The sequence below is a fragment of the Accipiter gentilis genome, chromosome 3 (assembly GCF_929443795.1).
Source record: "Accipiter gentilis chromosome 3, bAccGen1.1, whole genome shotgun sequence".
Lineage (NCBI taxonomy): Eukaryota > Metazoa > Chordata > Aves > Accipitriformes > Accipitridae > Astur > Astur gentilis.
This window is the reverse complement of record NC_064882.1, coordinates 48,295,000-48,313,597: the sequence shown is the minus strand read 5'-3', so window position 1 is coordinate 48,313,597 and position 18,598 is coordinate 48,295,000. Positions and strand designations below refer to the sequence as shown.

General features: G+C 40.4%; 1 protein-coding gene across 4 annotated transcripts in view; it reads left to right on the top strand.

The window, feature by feature from the left end:
- Positions 1–18,520, top strand: part of ZNF638 (zinc finger protein 638) — a 65,074-nt gene extending 46,554 nt beyond the window's left edge. For 3 of the 4 annotated variants that reach the window (XM_049795757.1, XM_049795736.1, XM_049795749.1), the window contains exons 20-26: positions 4,184–4,233; positions 8,454–9,879; positions 10,508–10,573; positions 13,120–14,119; positions 16,271–16,363; positions 17,209–17,327; positions 18,208–18,520. In XM_049795757.1, the coding sequence (XP_049651714.1) occupies positions 4,184–4,233; positions 8,454–9,879; positions 10,508–10,573; positions 13,120–14,119; positions 16,271–16,363; positions 17,209–17,327; positions 18,208–18,267 (2,814 nt within the window). In that variant the 3' untranslated portion in view covers positions 18,268–18,520. The remainder of the gene's footprint in view (positions 1–4,183; positions 4,234–8,453; positions 9,880–10,507; positions 10,574–13,119; positions 14,120–16,270; positions 16,364–17,208; positions 17,328–18,207) is intronic. The other variant, XM_049795743.1, reaches the window with a different exon arrangement.
- Positions 18,521–18,598: the final 78 nt, after the last annotated feature.

Below are 18,598 nucleotides of genomic sequence, written 5' to 3'. Positions count from 1 at the left end.
TTCTGGGATGTGGCATAGGTGTGAAAGTATGTGTTGCTGTTTGTCTTTATTTTGTCTCTTTATTTTACGAACATGTATGGAATCTCTTTCCACTCATGAAAATATTTCTTAATGAAGGATGAAGAGAAAAAGGAAGAAAGGAGGAAAGCAACTGTTCAGTACCAGTTAGAAAAGGATTGATAATGAAATTATTAGAGTCTTTTTCTGATCCAGTTTGATTAATCTTTAGCAGTTCATCTGCTTTAATCCTTTTGATTCCAGACTTGGTTGCTATGTCAGCATTGGTCTGTGCACCCACAGCTGCTTCCATCTTCTCTCTTAGAAATGAAATTACTTGCAGTATTGAGCAGCTCCCACTTTACTTCTGGTGATTTGCTGAAGGAACAGCAAGCTGCAGCAGCTGAACACCAGAAAAGAAGGAGCTTATTGCATGTTGCATTGGATAGATAAAGAGCTTTAAGCAAGAAATGCGAACATTAGCCACATGCTAATAGCATTCTGGCTTCAAAAGTGGAGAATGTAAATCCAGATGCGGTTCCTCTCATGGCGTGGAGGTAAAGCACTATTTACTGTGCACTCAAACATGAGGATTTATTTCACTAGTTCTGCGTGCCCCTGCCTTCTCATTTTTCAGCTCCTCTCATGTCCTGACTCAACAAAATAATCATTTGTCCAGTGATCAACTCTCCATCTCTTGCCACATCTTCCAAACTACACTTATTTTAGGGGGATATAGCTTGGCTTTTATTCCTTTGAATACCAGCTAGGTTTGTTCTTCAAAGTTCATATATAACTGAGAGAACAGGGACCAACTAACCAGTTCAACATGAACTGTTGAGATTGAGACCAAAATGTGTATAGGACTTTTTTGGTTTTTTGTTTTGTTTTGCTGTGGGGTGTTTTGTTTTGTTTTCCCAGTGATTATCTATGTGAATTCCATTCTTGGAGCTTTCATTCCCTGAGTGTTGCAGTTCCTTTTCAGTGGCATGATTTTGGAATACCATTCAAACGAGGATGTGTCTGGAGGGACAGGGCATCTTAGTTTTTTCCCTTCACTTTTATTCAGCACAAGAGAAAGTTTAACTTCACGTGCCTAATGATAACAAGGGCAACAGCCTGTTACTTCAGCAGGGAGGAAAAAAAGTCATCCAGATATGTACTTCTACTTACCAAGCTAACAAAGCTGTCACTATTATTTCCACTGAGCATGACAATGAATTTAAATATTATTATTTTTTTTTAAAGACTGTTCGGGTACTGATCATTGGCTTGTATCATTGTCTGTTTTCTATTGTATTGGCAATTTCTTCTGCTTCATTGAAAAGCATCCTTATTTATGAAATCTGTAGGGTAGCTGTATGGTGTTTAGGATTCATGTTTTTTAAAGACATATGGTGTCAATAGGACATTTCTGGTAGGGCACTCTTGTGATAGTTGTTGAGTAGCATCTGTGATGATTTAGGACATACGATGGTACACAGAAAGATCTGACTTGGGTGCACAGATCTCTTTTTGACTAGACTAATAGCACCCCTTTCCAAGTAAATCAGCAGTTACTGTGCACATGCAGAGCCTAGTCTGTGTAAAATCAGGTTTTTTACCCTTCTGTGAGTGTGACTCTTTGAAATGTCTGCAGAGATTCAATCAGCTTGCCTTCCCAGCTCTTCCCATCCTGTTGTGGGCCTTCGTCCGTGGCTGAAGGGGTATAGTTTGTTCATTAGGAGTGACTTCCCATTAACTAGCCTAGATTCAATATAATAACACTGAAGATGCTTTTGAATTACACATTTGATTCAGAGAACTGGTTTAACTTTCCTGCTGGACACAGCATCTCTGCCAGATGAGTGTGGTACTGTCGGTATGGCAGGGGTAGGGTAAGGTGGGCTGGCGTGCGTCCCTCGGGACCTCTGATGCAGGGTGGGCACCCACTGCAGGTGAAGTGCTGATAGCTAAAATCCAGTGAGCGCAGGTGCACAGGGTCCTCTTTTCTCTTCTGTTAGGTCCAAGAGCATGGATGAGATGTTCCAAGAGTTTTTCTCTCTCTCCTCTTCCCCATTGCAGGGATGATTCTCCCCATTGCTGACTCTCTATGGGACAAAATATGCTCTTCTTCTGAGGCACTTTGGTATTTCAGTTTATGTAGTGAACTTCAGCTCGGTTTAAAGAATGTAAATTATAATTGTGTTCGATGATGTCAGATGCATTTAAGAGTAATATCTTGCATTAGACTACCTTTGTAGCTGAAGAAAATAACCAAATCTTCAGACCTAGGAGCTTTTTCTCAAGTCTAGAAAATGTAAATAATAAGCTCCCTTAGCACTGAAAAATAAACAAAATATCATTCATTAAAGTGCTCATGCTATGGAATGTCTGTCAAGGATGCATTGTGGCAACATTTTGTGATTCAAATCTGCTTTTTATAGCTGTTCCCTATATCTTGTGTAGCAAGAGAATAACGTGCCTTTGTCACTATAAATGTTTCATCAGAGCAGAGTTCAATGCCAACAAAGAATGGCATTCACACTCCATTTTCAAAATAATATTTCTTTCCAGCTGCACACTTAGGGTGATACAGAGTGCTTATCTGATTTAGAGAGGTTGACCAGCCAGATAGCAGTAACTGATGCCAGTGGCATAGTAACAGCAGTAATGTAAGTGCTTGCTTAATCATGTTATAGTTTTGTTTCTGAAATTTTGCTGATAATGTCTGAATTTAATACTGCTGAAATAACAAAAATATGGAGAAACTCCTGTAACGGTGAAGGCGGATATACAACTGGAATACAGAATCATAGAGCATGGGTGCAGCGGGTGTCATTCCAGTCTTTGCCAATGTGACTGTCACAGCTTTTGCACAAATGTTAAAATAAGTCTGTACGTTGGAGATACACTCCTAAGCTTTATTTTATCTATATCTGAGGTGGAGAGAAAAATGCCTGGTCACACTGCAAAGAGGGAAAATGGAGTTTTTTCCATCTGTTGTTCTTCACTGCATTTTGAGTCTGTTACCTCTTGTCTGTTTTCTTGGTTACGTTGCCAGAATCTGGATGTTATGCCTAGGTACCATAGGAAGGTTAAGCTTGTAGCTCCCTTTGCCATAAGCTGTTTTCTCTAGAAGCCTTTCAATCAGAAGCTAGTCTGAAGGAAAAATAAAATAATTTTTAATTCATTATAACATGTTCAAATTACTTTTGGCACTTACCTCTGGAATAAATGGTTTTAGAAAGGGAAAACTGAAGGGTTTGGAATTAAGTGCATAAATAAAAGATTAAAGTGAATTCTACGTGCACTGAATTTATCTGATGTTCTTTCTAATAGTGGTAGTCTTCAAATTAGTTTGTAGAATGCCTTCAGAAAAGAGACTGAGATATCAACACTGAGTTTTTAAAAGGTTTTCTTTTTTTTTTTTTTTGATTGCTTGGACCTATGCTACTAACAGTGATAGCTGCAGAGCCTGGATGGTTTCTCATTGTCTTTTTTTTTTTTATTCAGAAGACATGATTTCATTTCAAGCTGCAGAGCCTGGATGGTTTCTCATTGTCTTTTTTTTTTTTTCAGAAGACATGATTTCATTTCATGTTTATTCCACAAGTTTATTTACAGAACAGAAAGTAGAAACACCTAGTCATCCTACAAGAAATTAATGCAGGTTTTAAGGGAATAGAAACTGGCCTTTGGTTTTCTGTAGATACTTGCTCAACTTGAAATGTAATTTGTCTTTAGAAAAGGTGTGCTGCTGTTTTCTGTCAAGCTAACTGCATTCACCCTGAGCTCTGCAGCTGTTAGCATCCTCGCTGGTACAGGAGAGAAGGTGCTGTCTGGGAAAAGACGTGTTTAACATCCCTCTCCCCCAAATATATCACAGACTATAATAAAAGTTAATTCTGCTCAAAACCATGACAGCTTTGAAGATGAGATGAACAGAACAGTTAGTGGTGTGCCACGTGTTCTGTCTAGGAAACTTTTAGTAAAATCTCTTAGGCTGCCATGCACTTTTACTTGTCATCTCATGAAATACGTATTCTGTGGGGAACTGTTTTAGAACAACTAACTGTCCTTTGATCTTTCAGGTGATGCATGCCTAAATTTGGGTTCAGGGTGTTACTAATTAGGTGTGTTACGCAAATTCTGTGCTGATGCTTCTGAAAGTCATAGATGCTGAACCTTGATTTTTGCCTTTCAGGCTGAAGTTGTGAGAAAAGTAGTGAAGAGAGAGGAACCAAGCAAAGGAAGGTATGCCTTTCAAGTATTTAAGGGGTTTTTTATATATCTATATTGTTCATGGAATGTATATCCAAGATTAAGCAGATTGCTGAGCCATCTCTCTAACTGAGCTCGATGAAAAGGCCCACTGTGAGATCCATCAACTGTTACCTGCTGTTACTTCTTTCAAGCTTTTGTGTGTTCTGTGTGTGCAGGACGTGTAGTGTATTGCTGTAGAGCTGTAATGTTTGTGATTTCTTTGAAATCTGGGGCTTTCAAAGAACAAATGGGGTGAAATCCTGTTTTCTGTGTAGTTCGTTGAGTTATTATTGTTCTACTAATTTGGCCAGGATTTTACCACAGGTCCTGGAAAGTATGTTTGGATATACGTGTTGGTAAGACAATTTTTTGTTGTATTTAACCAGGAAGCAATTGCTTTATTTTGTCCTACAGTGCTTTCCTCTGTCAGAGCACGTGGCTCTATTGTTTCTGTTTCCAAATGCTAAAAATAAACCGAAACTTCCTTGTTTAACTTATTAACATTATTCATGCTGTGATACAGGTCCCTGAATTGATTTAAAAAAAAATGTTTGGATGCTATATTAACGTCAGAACCTAGAAATGGGAAATGGTGGTTTTGGTATGTTCCATTTAAAATTGTTTTACGGACATTGCTTGTAGTAAAATTTCTCATTGTGGAACAACTATTTGTTGGCTTTAGAGTGTTGATTATGTTTTTTTATAAATGGATAGATCATTATAAGAGTTCTTGTTAACAAATATGACTTAAAACACCTTCTGTGACTCAAATCCATATTTCTGGATAAGTTTTATCATTAAAAAAAAAAACAAAACAAAGCTGTGTAATAATGGTCCTAAACTTCAATTTCAAGTAATGCCATTATACTATCATGGACTGTTACTATATTTCCAAAACCTGTTTCTTCACAAGTAGAGTTAGGCACTCCTAATTTCATGAAACTTCTGCACAGACCCTAGTCAATTTTGGAAGTATTTAGTTTCTAAACTGTCTCCGACTCACATGTAAGCAGACATTCAGGTAACCTTTTTGATTCCAGACTGGTGGGCTTTAACTAGTAGTGGTAATTAATGAAAACAAGTGACTTACATGAATCCCAGCTACTGCCCAGCGTCCAGCTGTGGCTGTTGAACAGATAGGAAACCCGACATTTTACCCTACAAATAACACTACACACATTCTCCTTGTCTGAGGCAACTGTCTTTTCCTTATAAGCCTTTGTGACTTGACTGATTATTTTTTTCAGTTACATTTCATAAGAAGCACAAAATATTTTAAATATTATTATATATCTGAAGACCTTGTCACCTGTTTCTGGGGAGGGAAGCAGTAGCAAAATTTGGGGAGCAGAAGGGGCTGCCCTCTAGGTTGCCTGGGATGATGAGATGATCCCAAAAAAACTTTGGAATGCTTCTGGAAGCTCAGTTGTTGTCCAGCCCGAGTAGGTAGTTCATCTAATCTTGTGGCTGAGGTGACTGATGTAAATGCCTCTGCTCGTTTCAAGGATGCTGATGCATTTTGTTGGGATTTGTTTTCTTCAGCTAAAATAGCTGAAACTTTTCTTGGCGAGGTTAAGATTCAAGGACCATCTCACTGCTCCTTTTAATTCTAATCTGACGTGTAGGAAGCAGGTTGTGTCTCTGTTGTGATGCAGCCTCTGTGCTGGCATTTCTAGCACTGAACTCTCCAAGCCTTTCCCTTGCTAGCTCGGGCAGTAATGACTGCGTATGGCAGCTAATGCAGGGGTGTCCTATGCAGAAACTGAGCACCAGGTATTGTTGGTTTCACCCTTTACACTAACATCTGTGCAGGAAATCTGTCTTGCAGGTCTACATGCTATTCCTTTCCCAATGCCTAACAGGTCTTTTAAGTGTTACTTCAAGCACCTTGGTGCTTCATCAGGCTCACTCATCTTTATCTCCATGCATTACTGCCTCTGCAGACCTTTCCTTCCACGGCTTCACAGTCTGGTTTGAATCTATCAGTGTATTTTGGAGACCACCAGGGCTTTGGGGAAGGCACAGGGTGGGTGTTGACATGAAAGGAGACATAAAGTCCTGAGGATTCAGAGACTAATATCTCATTTGTATCGTGTAGAGGTTAATATGTGTGTGCTACTACTGTAAGCTTTGTAGTTAGTGTATGGTTCCAGTGTTCACTGATGTTCTTTCCATTCCCTGCAAAAAAGTGTATAAACAGAGGCTGTGGGGTACAGTTTAGCAAGGTGTCGGAGCTTGTATTTAATTAAGCTTTCTACGCATCAGTGACAAACCTGGGCTTTCAGAGCTGCATTTCTGCACTTTGTGCTCTGACTTATCCAGGTAGTGTTTTGCTACACAGCCACGTGAGACATAAATCTCAGCGGTCTGTAGGATGCTCAAATAGAAGAGAAAATTAACTGAAATGGGTTTTGCTTTTGGAACACAAACAATGTTTAACTGATGTCAAAATATCTTGTGTGTTGTGACTGAGTAAACCAATTCTGTGGCATAAAAAGCAGATCAGCCCTGTCTGCTTAGCCACTGATGAGGCACACTTACCTTCAAACATTTGCAGGTAACAAGCTTAAATTGATTACAGGTCTAAGCAGCCTGTTGCAGATGAGCAGGATGTTGGAACGAGTGAGGTTGCTTTTTTTTCATAAGACTTCAGTTACTGTGAGCTGAGCTGCTTGGGCTCTGAAGGAGGTTCCCAGTGTTTTGCGGGGCACCGCTGAGAGCACGCACACTCCATCACTGCCTGCCAAGCCGCAAATGCGGCAGTCGTGCCGCTTTGCTAGGGGAGGAGTGCCCTCACACCGTGTTGCAAGCGTCCATCTGATGCACAGTCATGACGTGTTACATCTGTGCCAATTTTAAATTGGTGTTGTGAACGATTTTGAAGCACAATTCATATCCCTTCTCTCTCCTCTCGCATTTTGTAGCAGCAGAGGACAGTGCCCTCAGGTCTGGAGGAAACCTTCGAGATTGGTGGTTTTTTTTGTGCTTGTGTAGCACAGATGTTAACTGAGTTTGCCTGTTTCATCTTTCTGTTGACTCCATGTATTGTGTCTTCGTCTCGTTAACCCTCGCATCTGGCCACTTCAAGATTTAACATTTTTGTCAGTGTTGAGTTCCATTTGATCTAGCCTTCCACCTTCTTGCTGACGTTGTGCTGGGAGTATTACCAAAATGGCAGGCTTCTCTGCTCTTTTTTATTTTCATGAAGGTTTATACAAATGTGCACCCTTTATTCACTACATAGGTTCTGAGAAACCATAGCGCAGGCTGCTCCATTGTGCATAACCACTGATTAATTATGTGTGTTTGCTGCTTTTGTGTTTGTTTCAACACTTAGCAAGATTGTCAGCACTGGCATTTTGGCACCTTTCCATCTAGAGATGCATGAGGTGTTGGGATGCTCGTTTTCTTGAGCTTTGTGGGAAGAGGGGCACAGACATCTCTAATTTCAATGTCTCCCAAGATCATCTACGGAGGATTCTTTGTTCAGAGAAGAATAATGCACTTACTGTAACTGAAGTTCTCTGAAAAGCGCTATCCTCTGCATTGTCACCTTGGGCTTTATTATCCTGGGAGCTGACAGTGGGATTATACAGTGAAAACAGAGCCTGGCCAAAAGGAGCCTCTGTGCATGTATTGTGTTCCCCGCCATTGTGCGAGGTCAATGCAGTTTAAAACCAAAGCAACCCCTCCCTCCCACCAAACCTGAACCAAAAAAAAACAAAACAAAAAACCACCAAACTTCAGGCTCCTAGCTACTGAAAGAGTTCTCTAGGTCAGTGACTGCAGAGTCTTCTGTCTTCAAACATAACAAATAATTCCTTTGTACAGGGAGACTGAAGCTTTATTTTTGCTGTATATGCACTTTCACAGTCTGCCTTGCATCAGGGGATCTAAATTTTAGGAGTTCATGTCAGTGCTGAGGTCACAGGGCGCATCTGTAGTGAGTGCTACCTTCAGAGGTCTGACTACAAGTAATGCAATTCAAAGTGTAAGAGCCTGGCAGTACTGAGGTGGATTAAACAGAAGCATAAAACTAATCAATTTATTCGCCTTATTTTTTTAACCATTTTAACGCTGATAGGGTAGATGTCCAAATGCTAAGCACTAATGCATCAGGAAATCCCCCACCATTGGCGTCAAGAGGTTTCTGGTAACTGTAGAATTCTCAACATAGTTTGATTTCTTCTGTTTTTTTTAAATGCATTTAGCTCTGGCTTGAAAAAATATCCAGAGGGATCAGGAGTGGTGCAAACAGCAGCTGCTAATCCTCCAGTAGAGCCTAGTGTGGCAAAGAAAGGACCCATTTCCATCTCTAATGTCAAAGACGAGATGTCAGCAGTACAGATAGAGCCCTCTGAGTCCCATCTTGAAAGAGCAGTAAGGGAGTCTGCTGCAAGACTGGCAGAAACGTCTACAGAGAGAGTGGACCCTGGAGTTGCAGTTACTATGGCATCTATCAAATCCGCTGATACCAACTCATCTGAAGCGAAGTCAGAAGAGATGCTACTGCCACCTTCCAGTGTGGAGAAAGAAGAGGCAGTTAAAGATAATACTGAACCAAAGTCGTCTGAATCTGCTGTTGTATCTGCATCAGAGAAGGAAATTAAAGAGAAAGATGAAGAATTGTCATCTTCTGCCATCGAACCAGCAGAAGAATTGTCTGATGTGGGCAAGGCTGAAGCTGTGTCATCAGATTGTGCTGTGAAGCTGGCAGCAGGGGATACGACAGGGGCTATCCCTGAAGCAGTGCCCCCTGATTCTGTTGCAGCTTCAGTGGAGATGGTGTCATCTGTTGTCACACAAGCGAACAACAAGTTGGATGCTCCTGAAAAAAATCCTGTTTCTGATGCTGTGAAAACCAAGCATGAAATGCCTGTAACTCAGATAACAGAGAAGAAACCTGTACTTAAAACTGGGGCAGCTGCGGAGAAGAAACTGGATGTAGCTGGAGCAGACAAAGAGATGAAACTAGAAGAGTCTGTGGTCAAAATTGGAAGAGCTCCAGAGGAGAACCCTGGAAAGCTTTTGGTGAAGACTGGGGCAGCGACAGAGAAGAAACTTGAAAAATTTGTGGCCAAGGTTGAGGCTGCTGTGGAAAATGCTGCAAATGCTGTCAATGAGAGCCATGAGGGAAGTTTAATCAAAGCCCATCAAAGTAAAGGAACAGGACCAGCAAAAACTGATGAAACCTGCAAAGCAGTTACGTTAAACTCCTCTTTTTCTGTCAAGGAATCTTCCGCTGTTGGTAAAATGATTTTAAAGGCAGTGGTGTCTCTTCCGGATATATCAAAGTCAAGGGTTCCGGTACAGAGAAATGAGCCTTCCCCGTGTAAAGGAGGGGAGCAGAAAACTCCCTCAAAACCTGAGACCCGAAGCCAAGCAGCGGTGGAGAAGAAAATCGTGTCAAAAGAAGAGGGTCATCTGAGACCTGGTAGCAGCCCATCAAGCCTGGGAGATGGCAGCGGCAAATGTAAAGTGAGCAGAAGTTCTGTTGTTGATGGAGAGGCAGGCAATGGGAGGAATTCACCTCAGCAAGAGAAGGACTCACGAGTGGAATCTAGGGCTAGTTCAAAACAGTCTCAAGAGGGAGAGAGTAGATCATCCAACATGAAGAAAGACAACAGCAGCAATAAGGTGAGGAGGGCAGGAAGGCCGGTTCAGTGTGCCTGATCAGTAACTAACTCCATGCTTCTCCCAGATGTTGAGTATGGGACAATGAGATTATGTTCCCCTTCCCTTTTCCATAAATCACCCACCTGGTTTGGGCCAACAGCCAAGTTGGAATAGCGAGATGGCGGGCAACCAGTTGCTTTTAGACGCAGTGTGTGCAACGCAAGTATGTAACTGGTTTGAAAATGCTACTTGGAAAAAATTGCAGGCAGGTATTTTTGAAGTGAGTCTTTATCGAGTGTCTTAACTTTATGTTCTTGGATTAGTTCTGAATGGGATTTAATAAGCTTTCTGTCCTTTTGTGAGCTGATATTTGCTTTGTCAAGTCCTGCACAGACACTGGTTACTGAAAAGAGGCTACTAAGCAAGGTATTACATGTGACTTTTTGCTAGAGACTGTATGCCTGGACTCTACCGCTGATGGTTGGCTTAGTTCTGTATTTGCCAAGCATGTGATCAGAAGCAGCAATCTGGACAACTTAATAAAGTTCATTAAGGGAAAAAATAGCTGATTTTTTTAGATTATTTTTTCTCTTGTGGACAGGTTAGTTGGCTTAACTGATTTCACGTGAACTTTTGTCTAATTTTGCAGGCTTCTGTTGGTGGCAATACTAAAACTTCAAAGAGTGGCACTACCAGCAGTGCAAAACAAAAGGAGGTAAGGATGGTAACCGTAAATGAACTTAAAGTCGTATTGTCTTGGAAGCATGCGTGTGTGTGTGTGTGTGTGTGTACTAAGAATCTTTAGCGTCCTTCCCTAGGGAATTTTTTTTATTACTAGTTGTTACAGACTACAGGCACAAAGCTGCAAAGCCAAGTAATTTGGAAGAGAAACTTAATTCAGGAAGTGAGTGTTAAGAGGAGGTGTTGTTTGGTCTTGGATATCATTTGTTTGAGAGAGAAGTAATTCTCCAGTTGCCTGCATGAGATCTTTATTCATCATCATGCCTGTGAGAAGAGGAAGGAAGGCTGAAGTCTTCTAGCTCTATAAATGGTTTTTTATCACAGGAGGTAGTCAGAACATCTCCATTCATGGTACCTCTTCCATGCAAAGATATTTCCAGTGGTTGGGAGGGCTTGGGAGCCTGTAGGCTTAACTGCTAAAGAGTCTGCATTTTTACAGGAAGGTGAAGAGAGATACACGCTATTTCTCATAGATAGCTTGGGCTTTGGGAAACAAAAGCAGAAGGAAGGTAATAAAAACCCGTATTGATGAGTTTGTAGATGTAGCGTTACAGGATCAAATCAAAGATCTACCAGGTAAGTAGTGGGTCCCTATGGAAAAGGGATTTCTGAGATAAAGTTGGAGACCTGAATCCTTTTATTAATCTTAAGCCACATAAACTTCTCGCATCACCAGCACAGTATGTTTGTGAAGTTGGTGCTAGTGATGGTAATAGAGAATGCTTTCATACCTCATGTTCCAGATGTGTGTGTTAATCCCCAAGAGGAAATTCTGCACCCTTTGAAAAAAGGCTTTGGAATGTCAATTACTTCTCACTGCTTTATTCTTCACTGTTATATAGCTGATAAGAACCAAGATCTGTGTTTTCCTTTTTGTGAAAGAAAGAATACAGTAATGTTTGATTTCAGTTGAAATGTAACCAGATGCTTTTTTTTCTCCACTGTGTCCACCTCTCATTAAATATTCCTCAAGTTTTTGCATCAGAATGTGGGTGGAGGCAACACATTATTCCTAGTATTTGTTAGCTTTTGAAAAAAGAAAGGGAAGAAAAGGCATGTAGCCTTTGAATTTCAGATTACTTTTTCTGCTGGAGGACTGTTTTTGGTATTTCTTAGCTGCGGTCTTACTCTCTTAACAGTGGAAAGTTCACCTTGCCTTGGCCTTAAAGTTCTGCTTTGACAAGATTTTTTTCACTCTTCTTGTGTTAGACACTGACCAGTCTTTGGTGGTAGGATGGGATATTTTGGGTAAAAAAAATAATTCAGAATCATTCATTGAAGAAATTAAATGCATAATTTGGAGTGGAATGGATATTTGGCTCCATTTTACTGTCTAAATTCATTAATTGACTATGAGTACCTCCCCCTTATCCTGCCATCCTGATTATAAAAGCATAGCTTTTATACAGTGGACAAAGCGTAATACTCTATTCCAAAAAACATGACTGCTGTCTGTTCAAATAACCTAGAAGTAATTTGGGTTAATTCAGCCTTTAATAAAAGTCATCATCTATCCATACATCCTCTTCCGGAGGCTCTCAGCTACATATGACATTAAGCTGCTGCTAATTCTTTCCAGTGGTCCTAGAATAAATTGCCTGATGGAATCTGGCATGGTCAAACTGCAGGGTAGGAGGAGTTTTAGATGCAAGATGTGCTCCAGTAAGAGCCATGCCACTGACTGAGGGGAGTTAGAAAGGGTCAGGCTCTGTCATCTTAAACATAAGAACACGGTAAGGCATTTGCCAGAAAGCTGGAGCTTGCCCCCAGGCCCCTAATGAAAGATGTCTGGCACAGGGAGGAGCAGCAAGTCTGTCAGAGTGTCTGTGGGCTAGTCAGACCTTAACAGAAAGGAGAAAATCATCTTCTTGTATGTGTTGGTTATAGAGGAATGTGGGGAGGTTCCAGTAGTGGGAGCCCTTTCCTGTGCTGGAGCATAGGGCTGTCGGAGAGCCTCTCTGAAACAGAGATGTTTGTTAGGAGATTGAAACCAAAGAGGCAAGATAAAACAGTGAATAGTCATCAGGAGACAGAATGGCTTTGCTGGATCGAAACACTAATGTAGTCTCCTGTTTTGTAGCAGCAGCCAACAGCATATGCTTAGGGAAGAGAATGAGATATTGACACAAGATAATAGTATTTTTGAAGGATACTCTGGAGGTGTTAATGTTTTCACTAGCCTTCCTGAAAGTGAGTGCAAAATATGCATGAGTATTCAGAGCCCAGTTCTTTTATTAGATGTAAATTTGTCTATTCATCTGCTGTGTTTTTGAAAAATGCTTTGGGTTTCTGAATTAAATCTGCTTACTTAACACAAATGCTGATAATGAAAACTCTTCCACATGAGACTGAATGCCTCAAAATTTTTTCTTACCCTCAAGTCAAGTTGTGCTTTTTTTTTCCCCTCTTGAGCCAGCTTCAGTGTGTAGGTAATTTTCATTAGGTGCCTTGTGGATGGAGGTGTTTGTGTCACTGGGTGAATGTTAAACTTTGTTGTATTCACATTTTTACACTTCCTAGGAAGAAGAGCTGTTTCCATTTAACCTGGATGAATTTGTTACTGTGGATGAGGTTGTAGAGGAAATCGAATCTCCCATTAAAACACGGCAAAATCCGCCGAGGGGAAAGAGAAAAGATGGTGCTAAAGACAACAGCTCTTCTGAGCCTAGTTCCAAGAGAAGGAAAGGGAAGAGCTCTGTAGCACGCATTGCTGAAACCGAACTCTCTTTTGTCACTTTGGATGAAATCGGTGAGGAGGAGGATGGGACTGCACAGCTAATGGGAACTGCTAATTTAGAAGCGCTCAGTGACCCGCAGGGCCTGGTTGTAGTGGATGAAGTGATCGAAGAGGAAGAACTTATGTCAGAAGCAGTAAAGGACCCACAGTCGCTTGTTACTTTGGATGAGATATCTGAACAGGAGGACCTTAGTTCTCAAAAAGATGTCCCTAGGTCAGTTTTTGAGGAGCAGGATTTGAAAGCTGAACCTTTGCTAACTGTAGATGAAATTGGTGAAGTAGAAGAGCTGCCTCTGAACGAGCCTACTGACTTGAATATTGAGGATGTGCTGAAACAGAAGGAGGATGATAAAGTGGCTGCAGAGGATACTGGAGATGGTGCTTCCTCCCAGGCGCCTGATGATCCCAGTGCTTTAGTGACAGTAGATGAAATACAAGAGGATAATGAAGATAACCCTCTTGTGACTTTGGATGAAGTTAATGAAGATGAAGATGATTTTCTGGCCGATTTCAACCGTCTAAAAGAGGAACTAAACTTTGTTACAGTAGATGAAGTTGGAGAGGAGGACGAGGAAGAAGAAAATACTTTCCCAGGGAAAAATCTGAATGAGGATGAAGATGATGAAGATATTGTTGCTGTTGCAGGACCAGAAGAAGAAGAAATTGCTGCCATTGCAGGACCAGAAGAGGAGGATATTGTTGCTGTTGCAGGACCAGAAGAAATGGAAATTCTAGGAAATATGAGTCCAGAAGAAGAAATTATGGCAATCTCAAAGTCAAAAGGTAAGGAGCCTCTCATAGTTTCTAGAGGGGAAATAGGAAATAAGATGCTTGTAATCAGTGCAGTGCACAAATAGATCCTTGTAGCAAATAGAGGAAACTGAAAAACCCTGAATCTTTGACAAAGTTAATGAAAGAGGTGCTGGGAAAAAACCCCAGAGACTGAGAGTGAACAATGGCCTGCAGGGTAGGGTATTTTATTAATGCATTTTACAATGCATCTTTATTTTGATGTAAAATTAAGGGGCATGTTGATTTAAAGTGTTCCTTTGGTGTTTATGATAGCTAAAATTGGGGAAAATAGTTTCTTTTCTTGCCTTTAATGCAAGGCCTGGTAAACTACCTAACACTGCACAGAGTATTTATAGTCTTAATTACAGGGCCAGACTTTGTTAAAACAAGCAAGTCAAATGAAATAGACACACAGATGCAAAGAAGTAACAGCTTCCAAGCTGGATCTAGAGAAAAAAAAATGTAGAATGACTGTACCATGGAATTAGCAAAGGGTTAAGAAAGTCTAATGCAGAGCCAAGTAGGGAGAGCTATATATAACCAACAAACAAGAAGTGTTTTGGCCAAAGCGTGGGTGAAGGCTCTGTGTGATGCAGTCTGCTAGTATTGAGTTTTCTTTCTGTCTCTGCTGATGTAGCTGAGCACTGACACAGCACCTTTTGTTCTAGTGCTTTGGAAAAGCTTTTCTCCCATCTCGCACTCATTGCGTAGCAGTGGCAAGCTGAGTAGTGCAGGTATGGAGGAGCTGCAAAAGCAGCAGATATCTTGCTTAAAACAGAGTAATTTTAAACTTCAGTTTCTATAAACATTAGGAAAGGGATGAGTTAACTGTATACACTCCCAAAAATATTTAAATGCTATATATTGTATTAATCTGGTTAATGTTATAGAACATAAGATTCCTTATGATTAACAAAAGCATTTACTGAAAATGCAAAATATCTTCTATGTTCTATTAGCAAGTTAGCTGTAAAAAGACCTCTTAAAATATCCAAGCCCTTGAGTTGATTTCTGGTCTAACTGGTAGTGCCAAATTATAATAAATATAGTTGATGCACAGTAAATAAGTGATTTTAGTTCCTCTCTGTATAGTAAAAATCTCAGGCAAAAGAGTTGGACTTCGGAAAGGACTAGTTCCTCCAGAATTTGAGAAGTGGAACAGGAAAACTGTGGGGAGGAGAGATTAAAGCAGGTAAAATCCTGTTATTCAAGTCTTAAAATCTCAAACCAGCAGCAAAATAGGAAAGGATTTATTGATTGCCTCAGGCCAGCAGTTCAAAGGATGACAGTCAGACTGCAGCTAGTAAAGATGGCAAATCTGAAACTTTGCGTGTTGCATGATGCGGTGAGATACAATCTGCTGAAACATCAAGGGGTGCAAGAGACTGATGCTGTCTGTTGTGTTCCTTCGACAGCTTCCCGGGTTTTGTTGTTATGGCAAAGGATTTATTGCATTAACCTTGTCTAGGACATGCTGGTATCTAGATTATTTGAATATGAAATTATAAAGAAACCAGATATTTTTGATGTGTGACTCTTCGCCTGGCAATTGGACTGCTTTGGTAGTCTAAAACCCAAAGACCTTGTTTATCTTGTACTAGAGGAGACTGTCAAACTCCTTGTCTCCAGAAGAATCTTAAAATGTTGATTTTGAGCTTTCCCTAGAGCTGGTTAATCCAATAACATATTCTCTTGGGTTTGGGTGGTTCTGTAACGAAGCTGAAATATTGCTGTTGGACCTCGAGCTAGATTAATTCAAGAAAGCTTGGTAGTTTGTATTCTAAAGAAGCTGAGATTTTTGTGACCATAATCACAAAGTTGGTTTGAAGCTGCTGGTAAGAGCTGTAGAGGAAGGCAGCTGAGAGTGGTGGTGGTATGTCTGTGAAGAGTGCTGTGTGGTCAAGAGCGCCTTTGGAGTCATTCATCGCAGCACTGGGGCTGTATTTGGGAATCTTGCTTGCAGGATTGATGTCAGGAGTTCCTGAAAATTGCTCTATGGAGAGACCAAACCGACAGGTGTAGAGAACAGCAAGGCCCATACAGATGGTGTTTGTTTCAAGCAGTAACGAGCCATTACAGCTAGAGATAGAGTACTTTTAAGCTAGCTGATATCTTTGTTTAACATGGATTTATGGCCTCCAGTAGATCAGCTGGGATCAGGAGATAAAGAACCAGAGCCTAAGCGCAAGAAAATTGCTTCTTCAGATGTATCAAAGACGCAGAGTACTCCAAAAGGTAAAACCAAAACCACCCGCCCCAAATGCTCCATACTTTTCTTGCTGGAAGACAGCTTTCTTGCCCATTTGAAAATGCCCTTTGCCTCATTACCACAGTTAACTTTAAAGTCATGGCTCATAATCTGTGTTTTTATCTTGGCTCCTACAAATGCATGTTTTACAAGTTTCTGCTGTTGGCTTAATAGCAGCAGCAAAATTTAAGGTTCTTTTTTTCCCTAAAATTTACAAATACAGGCTAATTTATTGATAATTAGCACAGTGCAGTGTAGTATACTTACCGTTCTAATCCTTTTATGAGTTTTATTACTAACTTTCAATGTATAAAAATGAGGGAACTGCTTACATAGTTTTAAAAATGCGCGCATGTGTGCATATATATATGTATTCCAAGATCCTCATCTAAAATACTTTTCTATAAAACTGCTGATAACACTTGAACTGTAAAAGAAGTTGCTAGGAAAATAAGGATCCTTGCCTGATGGCTTGTGTATTATTCTCTGTGACAGAAAATGCTTGCGTAACGCACTGCAGGACAGAGGTTAAACTTGGTTGTATATAAAACACTTTTAAGGCCAAAGGATGCTGAGGTAGTTGCTGTGAGCTTCAGATCCAGAAGGTCAGTTGCTCCATTGGCAGAAAAGTATGTGTCCTTCTGTTTATCAAAATAGGACAGGTGACCAACTCGGATTAGAATATTCAAAAAAGGTAACTAACTTCTAGTAATAACAAATTATATAGTTCTGGCTAATGGAATCTGATGCTTTTCTTTAAAGCTGTGTTTTGTTAATGGGTTGTTTTGAAGGTATGTTTTGTTAATGTTAATGATGCGTGCTGTCTCTTCAGATTTGGATTACCTAGTTCCAAAGGCTGGCTTTTTCTGTCAGATCTGCTCACTGTTCTATGCAGATGAAATATCTGTGAAAAATCACTGCAAGACACCTCTTCATCAGCAAAACATGGAGGTAATGCTGAAGCTCTTCCAAACACACAGGAGTGAAAAGAATATTGTTCTAAAAAAGTTTGCTTTAACAAGTGCTAATAATTTCCTAGTGGCATAAGGAGCTCCTATTAATGCTTCAAGGGGTTTGAGTTTTAAACTCAGACACAGATACTGTTAAATTACTCAAGCTCATCACCTACATAGAGCATTCCTTACCTAGGAAGGCGTGGGGGCTAGCTGTTGTTTTCCTTTTGTTTTTAAGAAGTGATTTTTAAAAACTATGCAGTGTTGTGTCCGAAAGCATGGTTTTGTCAGATTTTGTGGCTTGCTGAAACTGCAGACTGCTTAAAATATCTTGCAGATGTAAAATGATCAAAAGGTCAGTTTGACAGGCAGAAAACTTAAAAGTTTGGGGTCAAAACTCCCCTCACCCCTCAGCACCACATCTTGCCGGTGCACCTGGCTGGTGGGGACCCAGCGTGTAGCGAGGTGCCGATGTGAGGGGTAGAAAACTGGGAAGATATTTATCGATGTGGACTTCTGTAAAGTGGGTGCAATGAATACACAGCCTGTGGTGAATATTGAATAACTATTTTATATGTCATGACCAGGCACAGGTCCCTGTCATCGTGTGAACTCCTGATACCTAATATTTTGCCATATGCCCTGCAAAAAAATTGCACTCGGGAGCTTCACCACTTGGTGATTGTGCGTGTGTCAGTTTGTGAGCAAAACTTTTGAGTGTTTTTTTTTGGTACAGATCACATGTTACCAGTATCAGGAGTAGGCTGATTTTTGGATGATATGTTTATGAAACCTACCCTGTGTTTAGAACATGATCTTGTCACAGACTGAAGAATAACATAGTGATATCTTTTCACTGGCTACCCTTATTTCTACAGAAATTCATGGCCAAGCAGAAGGATGAGGATAATGATGGGGAAGAGCGGAGTTCAAGGTGATTGGAGGAAAGAAGAATTCTTTCAGTGAATTAAACTTAGGGTCCAGTCAATTTTGTGTATTTTGTTATGATTTAATTTGTAATTTTGTTTCAGAAACAAGCATTCATGTTGTATAAATTTGAGCTCAGTATAGACAGACTAAAAGAAAAACATGTGGTGGGTTTGATTTGTATATCAAATCAGCTGACTTGGAAGAGACTTCTTCTACAAGTGTTGACATGAAATAAATGTTCTTACTGTACAGTTAACACCAGGGGATGGTGTTTGGTGTGATTTATTGTCTTCTGTTAACTCTGGATCACAACAGAGACTAGGAGGGAATTAATCCCAG